This window comes from Triticum dicoccoides, chromosome 4A, assembly GCF_002162155.2.
Source record: "Triticum dicoccoides isolate Atlit2015 ecotype Zavitan chromosome 4A, WEW_v2.0, whole genome shotgun sequence".
Classification (NCBI taxonomy): domain Eukaryota; kingdom Viridiplantae; phylum Streptophyta; class Magnoliopsida; order Poales; family Poaceae; genus Triticum; species Triticum dicoccoides.
Genome location: NC_041386.1, coordinates 548376738 through 548387451, shown reverse-complemented (window position 1 = coordinate 548387451; position 10714 = coordinate 548376738). Strand labels below are relative to the sequence as shown.

The following is a 10714-nucleotide window of genomic DNA, read 5'->3' as shown; positions in this document are numbered from 1 at the left end:
CCATTTGGTCATTAGGCATAGATTTTTTTCGAGCAATTAGGCATAGATTCATAGGTCTGGTGGAAGTGATGCCCAGACCCCGAATATGTATGGTAGGCTACCAATTTAGGGTGTTGGTCCACTTAAGTAATAGTAAGTATACCCCGGATGGGTCTTGCACGGTTTGTGGCCTAGCAGAAGATGTTAATCATATGTTTTTTAGATGCCAAATAGCCAAGTTCGCGTGGAGTGCGGTTAGGGGTGCATTCCACACGGATTGGAACCCTGCATCGGGAGATGACTTGCTCACTTTGCTCAAAACACAAAATGGGTCCGGCGCTGGAATAGCTTGGCAATGCGTAGGTGCGTTATTGTGGGCTCTTTGGACGACTCGTAACAAAATTACAATTGAAAAGAAATTTCCTAACCATCCCGCTGATGTGATCTTCAAATGCCACCTATTCTTACAGAAGTTGATACCGCCAGGGAAGGAGCGCGATGCTGAGCGCATGATGGAGGCCATGACACGTATCAAAACGACCCAGACAATGGCAAGACAAGAACCGACGCACGGATGAGATGCTTTGGGAAGGCCTTTTGTTTGGCGAAGCCTCGTGTGGCTGCTGAGTACCATGGATGTAATATTTAAGCATGCATGCTTCTGAACCTTGTGTGTGTTGATGGTCGTGCGAAACTGCTTATTGTCTTTTTGTTTTCTTAAAACCTTGTATGACTGCTGCCAAATGGCTTTATTAATTTAAAGCCGGATGTTTCTAGCGTCTTCGTTTTAAAAAAGTATACCCCGGATACGTCAATCAAAGAAAATGTTGCATTCTCATCAGGCATCGTGTCCCGAATCTTGAAGCATGCTCCACCATCAATAACCTTGACACAACATTCCTCAAAAAAAAAAAACTTGACACAACAAGGGCCACCATGTGCAGCCGCGCATTTCTAAAGATAGGGTGGGATGTTTCCAGAGAAGAGAGGTGGAGAAAGCCAAAGCAGTTAGGCGTGCACAAATATAAGGCAATCTTGGCGATCTTTTCCCATGTGGAGTGAACTTTGCTTAGATAACCACGCCGCCACCTGCAATGAATTATTTGCATCGTCTGGTCCCCGCCCTTTGTCTCATCACCTGAGAACCAAAAACTTCTACAACCATCAATTGTTCAGACCAAAAGTATATAAGATGTACCATCATATTGTTCTACAATCATCATAGACAGTTAGCCTTTTAGGGTAGAATTAGTATCCCAAGTGTTTTACAGACTACAGGAGAAACACATAAATTGTAACAAGAGCTAAAAGCCTCTTTTGATTCAGAAGATTCTAAAAACGCAGGAAAGGAAAGGAAAAAAAAACAAGAATCAGCAGAAATTGGATTGGAATGCATGTGTAAAACAAAGGATGGAAAAACATAGGAATTTTATACAGGAATACTCCACATGGAAAGGTATAATTAGCATGTTATTATGCCACTAAGGATCTCAATCTCATTCTTCATGCGGAGGAAATTAAAAGAGGTCCAAGTGAATTGTAAAATATTCCTGCATTTTCTCTCTGAAACTGAAACCAAAGAAAAATCTCCTCTATTTTTCCTGTGTTTGCTCCACTATTTTTTTGAACCGAAGGAGGCCTAAATACATGAAAAATTTACAGCCATAATAGACTACAAAGAAATAATTAGTAAAAGCTCACAAAGGTTGTACACCCAAGCACGAGATACTACATCAAATTATATATGCTCGTACGGAAATAACAAAGGTCATTCCTGGGGTGAACAAAGTAATTTCTAGGGTTGCACGTGCCATATTACTTGTTATGTATAAGCACTGTAATTTAACACCTCAATTTGTTCCAAACATATGTATAAGCACTGTAGTTTAACACCTCAGTTTGTTCCCAACATATTTATTTCCCCATTAAATGGTTCAAGTATCATCTAACTTCGATGCAGTCCGGTCATCCCCTATTTCTTTTCATCACCTCCAAACTCTGTAGAATTCCCATTCCAGAAGACATTTCTATTATCAGATGGATCTTGTTCTTCACTGCTTAGAGTGTGAATGTTGCCACCGAACTGTCGGGGCCGCCTTCTCAAGGTATTTCCAGAGCTATGAGTAGCTGTTTGTTGACTTCCATCACTACGAAGAGGTTGGGATTCAGAGTTTGGTCCTGCCAGAGAAGTAATCATAATTTCACTAGTCAGAAGTGGGATTTTTTTTCAAAAATACTACTCTGCAATCACGATCAATCCAAATAACAGACCAACAAGGAAATATCAGCAGAAGAATCTAGATAAGAAAACATACTGTACTGCTGCGAGCCTTCATTTCCCAGTCGATCAGGATTTGATGGGGTGGGATTTCCTCTCAAGTAGGACAATGGATTCACGTATGATAACGCTGCCCCCAGAAAACCCCAACCACCCGACCTGTCTGTAGCCCCAGTGCGATCCAGATCACTGGATGGCAATGACGATTGGTGCCTTACCACTTTAACAGATTGACGATTTGGAACGACAACAAGGGCCTGGCGGGTTTCAATACCCAGCTCATACAATGTGGTTTCCAGATCTGAACAAAAATTTGATGATCAGTTAGATCCAACAATTCAACAGTATGATCCAAAGTTAGTATAATGAAGTAATGAGCTTCCAAATAGAAAGTCTTGTATAAAATCCATAGTTTTTAAGGCGGTAAGGCGACCTAAGGCGCTGGGGGGGCGCCTTATCGCCTAGGCGACGCCTAAGCGCCTAAGGCGGGCATATTTGTAAGGCGCTGGGGGGGCGCCTTATCGCCTAAGCGTCCAAGGCGGGACGCCTTAAAAACAATGATAAAATCACAACATGGATGTTTGAAAAAACAAGTGATGCAATCTCAGCACACAAGTAAAACACAATGGGACCATACCCGAAACACCTTATTCAAGTTTACATCATTACAGTCAAATGCCCAGGAAGTTAAAGTTAACCAGCAGAGCGGGATTCACATGCAGGATTTTATTTTGAAGTCTATATGAAAAGATTACTTATCTGAACTAATAGCAAGACAGAGTTCAAGCATACATGACCAGCTTATGGACCAAATGAAAGCCTTACTTCATAGTCCATACTATCACTCATACCAAGTAGATGGTGCATTAGAATGTGTGGCCGTGTGCAACCAAACGTTAAGCAAATAAATGGATTAACACTATGCCTATATAGTGCAAGTCCTGGTAATTCATCAGGAAAGTCCTGGTGAAGCAAAACTTCAAGCCAACCTTTGGTGTATATTTTAAGCCAAAAAGACACTCGCGTAGATCTTCAAAATGGTACACAAAATATTTAGATATTTCACATGCAAATACTAATAGTATATTCTCACCAAGAATCACTCTGTTCCTATAAGCAAGACATGATTTTTTTTCCGTGTAATTTCTGTAAAACAAGGCTCAACCTCAATTCTTCCATCTGTTTCCTAATTTTACCCCTCCAACGGTCCACACCAACTCATCCACCTGCATACCCCTTCGACTAGGACGTCTCCTTTTTCTTTCCTTTTCATTCCACAGTAACTCCTTGCCTCCCCTATCCCTTCGCCTTCTCCTTTTCTCTTCCACAGCGAGGTTCTTCCTCTTTCCTTTTCTCAATGGCAGACCCAGAAATCCCCAGCAGTGAGGAGAGAGAAGTCTGCTTGTGTCATACTGAGTAGTAGGTAGGTAGGTCGTAGATTAATTTGATTAAGGAATAGTTGCCCCCCCCCCCCCAAACGATGTGCTCGAGGCTTGAAGCCCACACGCCCAGCTACAGGCCCATTACTAGTTGGTCAAAACGGCCTGTTTAGTCTAGGGAATCCTCATCGTCTATCCATTGTTTCGGCGCCGACGCGACACACAACCCTCGCTGCGTGCCTGTCTCTACGGTAGTTATAGGAGAAGGGCTGGGCGCAGACGGCACTGCATAACCGATCCTGATCGACGGCAACGGCCGAAGCAGTTATGTTCCGTCCCCGTCGGGCGACCGCAGCGATGCTCACGAAAATCCTACAGTCAGTCTCTGCTTCATTGATTTGTATCATACGTGTTACAGGTCTACATCAGGCAGCAGCAATTTCATGATTTAGATGAAATTAGTTAGGTTAGTGATTTCTTCTTTTATTCTGGCGTACCAGTATTGCAAATTAGTCATGATGCATTGGTTATATAATTTAGATTTATTTTTTCATAAATTGTGTTTGTATTTGTGTAGTCATGAAGATGAAAACAGTATATTTTTGTCTATAAATGTAACCTATTTGCATTGCCCCGCTGATTGTAAGATATATCAAAAGGTTGCACGCATGGAGTGGATACCAGATATCACGTGGATTTCTGTGAGGCCATTTGCATGCACAGATATGAAGCAAAGACAACGAAGATATGGCAACTGCCAACTGGTGAGAAGATTGCGTGTGGGCTTATAACTGGAGGGGCAAAATCGTCCAAGCCACAGCAAAAATTGCGCTGCAAGTCGCTGCTTTGGTCTTAGCAAAGGAAGATTTGCACCTTCCTTCACAGATCGGAAGGAATGGTTAGGATAAGTAATGGTGAAGAGTAGAGGCAGAGGGGAAGAATACCTGATGGTACAAAAATCTATCTACAAAAATCTATTACCGCATATATTTTACATGCTATATTCCTCATAAAATTAACTAGTCTTAAGTCCATGCGAGCATTTCAATTTTTCTTCTTATTATGAACTGTGCCTTATGAATTTAATGCTAGCTTCTCTCTGCCCTAGTTTATTTACTCTCTTTGCTGGGTATTTATACACAGCTATCAATGATACACATTATTTATCATCATTTCAAAGAAAATGCAATGACACGCAACAAATAATTTCCCCCACTGGTAGTAGGAAGCAGGTTTGTGCAACATGCAAGCACACTTTTTTTATTATAAAGAAGCTTATCATAGATTTCAATCCAGGAGGCAAGTTATTGCTCATTTGCAGCTAATTAACGACTAATAACAAAGAACAAGCCCTCGTCCATGCAAAAACTGAAGACTGTGAGTTAAGTCCCTTGAAGTAGAGAACTGAATGGGATTGGTCTCTGGTCAAGATGCAGGATAAAACAAAGCTTTATATTCTAAATATGTCCATAGGTGCAGGGTGAAGATTCAGTACCTTGTTCCGTGAACACTTTTCTAGGATAAAGCATTGCAAGATTATATGATCCAATCCCACTATCTTGGTTTTCATCCACAAAAGTCTTCACCTTCCTTAAAACATCTTCTTTTGTCAGTTTAATCTGCAGACTAGGTCCATCAGGCATACGAATGGCCAGCTGAATATCATCTGTCTTTGCAGAATCTGTGGTCACTTCAATAGCTCTGCTAGTAGTTGCCTTATCTTGTTCCACAGGCAACTGTGGAGTACTCCTAGTTGGTATGCTAGAAGCTGGCTTGGAGGGAACTTTAGTGCTATTCCCATCCACCATATTCTTCCTTTTTGGCGAAGGTGTACTGCCTGTCTGATTTGGATCTGTGGAACTGTCCACATTTGAGCTTGCTGGAAAATCTGGCAACAGAGCCTGACATGCTGAATCTAGCTTTTCCTCAGCGGTTATGTTGCATGGAGCTGAATCTGATTTTGGGATTTTACTTGTCTTGAGAAGTTCCTGGTGCATATGCAAGCAGTGAGTTATCCCTTCTCTTTCTCATGCACTATACCGAACAAAACTTCATTCAACTGAAAGGTAGCAGACTATGGACAGACAAACTTACAGCATGGCTTGTGCTACTAGGTGGTTGTGCTACCAAAGCAGTAGAATTAGCAAACCCACGGACTGCAGAAGACTCTGAGGATTGACCTGATGAATTGGAATGATTTTCTGAAGTAGATAAACCATCTTCACCAGGCATAGTTGTCGAAGCAGTATTCGCAGGTTCAGACATTCTTGAAGCAAGTGATGCAGCTAACAGGGTTGCCGCTGTCTCCTAAAAAGATCCCAAGTATCTCGTATTTAGCAAATCTATAGCACTACTGCACTAGTGTGAAGAATAATCCAACATGGATCATACAGTAACAACTAACAAAATTATAAGATTTCCTATGGTTCCTCTGGAGAGGAAGACCACTCTTATTTTCTTTTTTCAAACATACTTTTTCCTGTAGTTCAATAAGGAAAGACCAGATTTGATGTAACAGTACACAAGTAAAGATCTTAAACAATACAAGAATGACACTTTGTCACTGTTGTTATGGAACCAAAACATCTCAAGCGGAATCTAAGGAGGTCAGATCACTCATGAGTATATTACTGAATTTTAATAAAAGAGTCGCCTATCTTCTTAGATTGATTAATATACTTTCTCTGACCCATGCACATGAACATTAATAATACTCCAGATTTGTACCACATATTTTTATTTATAGTGATATGATTATAAAGTCATATCATTTGGCATGTGGCAGAATTTAATTTAACTTACGAACTCGACAATTAATTGACCAAAATAAAAGAGACAAGAAGAGGCACTATTTATGTTATACCCTCACCGACATAGTTCTATTTGTTGGTACCAAATAGTGCTTTAAATAGCACATTATGCTATACAGCAGTTTATCGCTTTGTGCAGCTGTAGCGCCTTTAAGAGTTCGCTATGGCCCGCACGAACCAACTACAGCCCCTATATCATGCAGTGTGTATAATTGCAACCCTGGTCTTTCAATCTTTACCCCAAGATTTGACACAGGGACAATACAAATTATAGTTCTTCAAGTAAGTAATTTTGCTTAGAGATTGACTGGTTAACATCATATAATTGCAATTATACCTAGGCAAGCTGCACCTACCATTTCTCCGGTATCTTTTCCTGCCATTTGAACTCTGCCACTCAAAGTGATAAAAAGAGTGCAAGTATAGAAATGAATGCAACTGAAAATAACTACGGAACAGGCTTGTAATAAACTTTAACAACAGATCTATGTTTTACAGTTTATATACCTGCAGTTGAAGTGCAGCCCAAGCTTTATCAATGCTTTCCTTAAGCTCTTCTGGGCTAATATACCCCTCTGCCAGAAGACTCAATTAAGCACTGGTCCAAACTGTCACTTAACGAAAGATAGTTTCCACAAAGAAAATTGGAAGCATAGTTGTATTCATACCATGATTCCATAGCATAGCACCATTCAGTCCAACGACAGATATACTTGGGACAGACTTCTGTGGATCTGATTGAGAAGAAGTCAAGGATGAAACTGCACAACCAAAGTAGAACATTGTGATTATAGACATGAATAAACAAACGGATTCTTCATTAGCTGCAAGACCAGTTCCATGGTTGCTAAGATGAGATACATCATACAAGTACCAAAATAGCTGCGCTAAAAAATGTGGGAAATATACTGAAACTATGAAAAGTACGAGGGCAGGTATAGACGTATAGCACCCACATTATAACTATAGCAGTGAATAAGCAAATCCAACATGATCAGAAGGACTCTGGGATGGGAACATTAGATGGTTCGTTTTTGTGTTGGCAAGACCTGTATCGTGGGATTCTACTACTGTATGATGTTGGTAGGGTCATAGATCGAACAATGTGGTCTCAAAACCATATGAGTCTAGCTAAAACATATGTATCAACATAAATTAGATACTATGTAGGATTGGGAATGGAAAGGTTCCAATGGATTTGGATCATTTGGCATGGACACATCTCGACAACCATACATGGATTGTACGATATATGTCCGATAATCAATTAGAAGATCAGATGAGACCAAAAAAAAAAAGGATGATTCATTTCTTCAAACCTCACTAACAAAGTGCCAAAGGCCTAACCACCAAAGTGTAGTAGTACTGCTAGGTTAGTCCGACTACATATAATGCTTGAATTAGGGAATCAAAACAGAGTAACTGAACACTGGTCATTTTGGGCAAAACAAGAACGATACCCCAAGAGGGCAATATGTAGATCCATCGCACATGAGGACTAATCTTTACGTAAATTTTGTTTGTGGTGTTACATAAATATGATACCAACATATTTATTGCAGCAAACCATTTCTCTGTTTTTGCCATGGAAATTTTGAAGAACTACTTCAATCTGTGATAAATTATTTTATGTTTTTCTATCAAACCACTAACTCTCCATGATGTCAGTATGATGTGACTAACATGTTTCGCGATCGAAAAGAATTGTGAACTAAGGCTTATAGATGAAGACTGTCAAATATTTAATCTAGAGCTCTAAATCAATAGCATGCTGTCAATCCAGCAGCTAATCCAGAGCAATCATCACCACAGTATCATAACAAATATGTGTGTGGAAGGATACAGATAGCTGAAAATTGAAGCGCGTCAACATCGCCTTGTTTTAGTTGCAAGAATATGCAACATCTGCTTATCACTGCAGCCACCTGCGAATACCCCCCATAAGCAATTTGCTAATTCAATATGTAACTACCACAACAGAAAATAATCTTCTGTACAAGGGAGGAAGTTCAAGGGAACCCACATGTTCATCAACCAATGTAGACTGTTCCAAACTACTTGAGGTTTCATCTTGACCTGAAATGAAACAATAGATGTCCTGTCAATAGACTGGACTACATTCAAATAGTAGAATATCAGTCCAGACAGGATTGTACTGGATAGTATAGTTTCCTTATGCAGAACAATCATGGATATTGCCTATCATTGTCAGGCTACCAAAAAGGATGACATAGATAGCATAGCTACAAGATGTTGAATTCAACAACAAACTCACCTGATATGTAAATTACAAAGAGTTTTTTCTCCCTTCTTGATTGATTAATTGCATCTGGAATCGAACCTTTGTACGTCAAGGAATTGATTGTGATGTCCATCTACAGCTAGAGAAAAAGAAAGAGTATGATGACATGGACACTGGATCATGTCTAAATACCACGAACAGATTAAGAAATCAGAGTTGGCCACATTAATTATTAAAGAATTTTTTTCGTTACAAATTGTCTCTTAGAAATAGTGAGGTCAAATAATTAGATATTTCGCACAACCTTTCTTCTCCCTTTCCTTTTTCTATATTGGTTAGGAACTATAAGATCTTCCACAATTATGTTACTATGCATAGGGCAATTCACTAGTTGGTCAACAAAAGTTTTCACATGTAACTAAAAGAATCTCCAACAAAAAATATATATACATTTCATTCTAGTAACCAAACACGAGTCAAAATCACTAGATTTATTACAAGGGGAACGAAAAAGGGTCGAATCATGTTCCCACGGTCTGTGCCTCCTAAAAAGAACATCCTGTTGAATGATACATACAAAAAAACAGAGGTGACAAAGAACATCACAGACTCGTTAAGCTTCACTAAAAAGTCAGGGCCAGGCAGGTCAAATATGTGCAGTAATCTAATCGAGGCAAAGCACAGAGAGAGCCAGTAACTAAACCCGGACCAGAAAGATAGCTCAATAATTCAGCGGAACACTGACACTGGTCAACCGGGGCTTACCAAGAAATATAGGCAGACGGTATTAGAAAGATCGGTCGGGGAACTCCAACGATCGACCCTGTACACTACACGCAGCACATCACAATTTATCAGAATCGCATGTCAGTTGTTGCAAATTCGCGGTTATTCTAATCGACTACCGGAACGGAACTACGCTCTACCACCAAGAACGGATCGCCGAAAACTACTGGTCAAGAATTCGGCGAGGGGGAGTGGGCACCGACCAGTTGAAGACTTACAGGGGAAGGCCGATCCGGTCCTGAATCCGGGGAAGGGAGGTGGGTGGATGGGCGAGTGGGGCGGCGGAGTAGCCGACGAGCAGGCGGCTTCTTGGACCGGCGATGGTGGGCAGCCGACTGATACGAGTCTCTCAGGAGAAGGCAGAGATCGAGACGGAATGAAGCTATGGGAGAGGATGAGGCTGTTACGCTGGCCCAAGACGACGAACCCGATGAGGTCGTCGAGGGCTGGAACTGGGCCGGGCTCGGGCTGGCCCTGATTCATCTGATTGAGGCCCGGCCTGGTGAGCTATTATTCACTGTCGTTGACCCGCCGAACCGCGTACGAGCCACACGCCCACGCGACCACCTTACCCACTCCCAAATGTCCCCGCCGAGGCGCCTCGCCGTGCTCTGCTCCCACCTCCGGCCCGACGGCGCCGAGCCTCCAGCCGAGAATGAGCGGCCGGCCGGGCAGCAAACGGTGATATCTGCCTCCCCGTGCGGCGACGACGACCGCGGCGCGGCGGCCGGTCGCGTGGGGGATTGGGAGGCGGAGAGCTGCGTCTTCTGCCGGATTATACGCGACGAGGCGCCGGCGTTCAAGGTGCGTCGGGCCCTTCCTCCTCCTTCCCACTTGTTGGTTGCTGCCGCCACCGCGCTCGCGGGTCCTTTCTGCTGCACGGCTGCCTCAAAGGGGGATTACATGGCAGCTTCGTTCGGACGTTCGCTTATCCAAATCGCAATGTCTCACAGCATTTACCCGAAGCTTGCTCTCTGAGAATGCCTAATCGAAGAAACCTCTAACTCTGTGTCGCCATAAACAGTAAACATTCGTAGTTAAGGTGCTTGTACATGAATTGAATGAGGGCCATAATTGGATGAATTCATTAAGCATCCATTTTCCATTACCTATTTAGTGAGGGGCGACCGGTTCATTGCTTTGAACAGCTTTGTCTGTGTAATTTGCAGCTGTACGAAGATGATGTATGCGTTTGCATATTGGATTCCCATCCATTGGCTCCTGGGTAAGTTGACCCCCT

At 41.9% G+C, this 10714-nt stretch overlaps 2 protein-coding genes across 5 annotated transcripts in view; one reads left to right on the top strand and one right to left on the bottom strand.

Annotated features, from left to right (window-relative positions):
- Positions 1 to 1702: 1702 nt before the first annotated feature.
- LOC119286686 (plant UBX domain-containing protein 11-like) lies at positions 1703 to 9863 on the bottom strand. Of its 4 annotated transcripts, none has more exons than XM_037566114.1 (11): positions 9693 to 9863; positions 9454 to 9518; positions 8722 to 8827; positions 8470 to 8522; positions 8290 to 8371; positions 7115 to 7180; positions 6954 to 7021; positions 5731 to 5943; positions 5132 to 5624; positions 2295 to 2558; positions 1703 to 2157 (listed from the first exon to the last, which is right to left on the bottom strand). In XM_037566114.1, the coding sequence occupies exons 3-11, from the start codon at positions 8819 to 8821 to the stop codon at positions 1952 to 1954; spliced, it is 1545 nt and encodes a 514-aa protein (XP_037422011.1). In that variant the 5' UTR covers positions 8822 to 8827; positions 9454 to 9518; positions 9693 to 9863; the 3' UTR covers positions 1703 to 1951. The 4 variants fall into 4 exon arrangements, with proteins under 4 accessions (XP_037422011.1, XP_037422013.1, XP_037422010.1 ...); XM_037566116.1 differs by having other exon boundaries at positions 8722 to 8821; XM_037566113.1 differs by lacking the exon at positions 9454 to 9518.
- Positions 9864 to 10022: 159 nt separating this feature from the next.
- Positions 10023 to 10714, top strand: part of LOC119286687 (adenylylsulfatase HINT3-like) — a 5346-nt gene continuing 4654 nt past the window's right edge. The window contains exons 1-2 of the mRNA XM_037566118.1: positions 10023 to 10278; positions 10644 to 10699. Of these exons, the coding sequence (XP_037422015.1) occupies positions 10057 to 10278; positions 10644 to 10699 (278 nt within the window). The 5' untranslated portion in view covers positions 10023 to 10056. The remainder of the gene's footprint in view (positions 10279 to 10643; positions 10700 to 10714) is intronic.

Excerpts from the sequence above, each read along its gene's own strand:
- LOC119286686 (XM_037566114.1), bottom strand. The coding sequence starts at position 8,821 with ATGGACATCACAATCAATTCCTTGACGTACAAAGGTTCGATTCCAGAT. Across the intron at positions 7,022-7,114 it reads TGCTATGCTATGGAATCATG|AGGGGTATATTAGCCCAGAA; the intron begins GTATGAATACAA and ends GTCTTCTGGCAG. Across the intron at positions 5,944-6,953 it reads GGGCTGCACTTCAACTGCAG|GAGACAGCGGCAACCCTGTT; the intron begins GTATATAAACTG and ends GGATCTTTTTAG.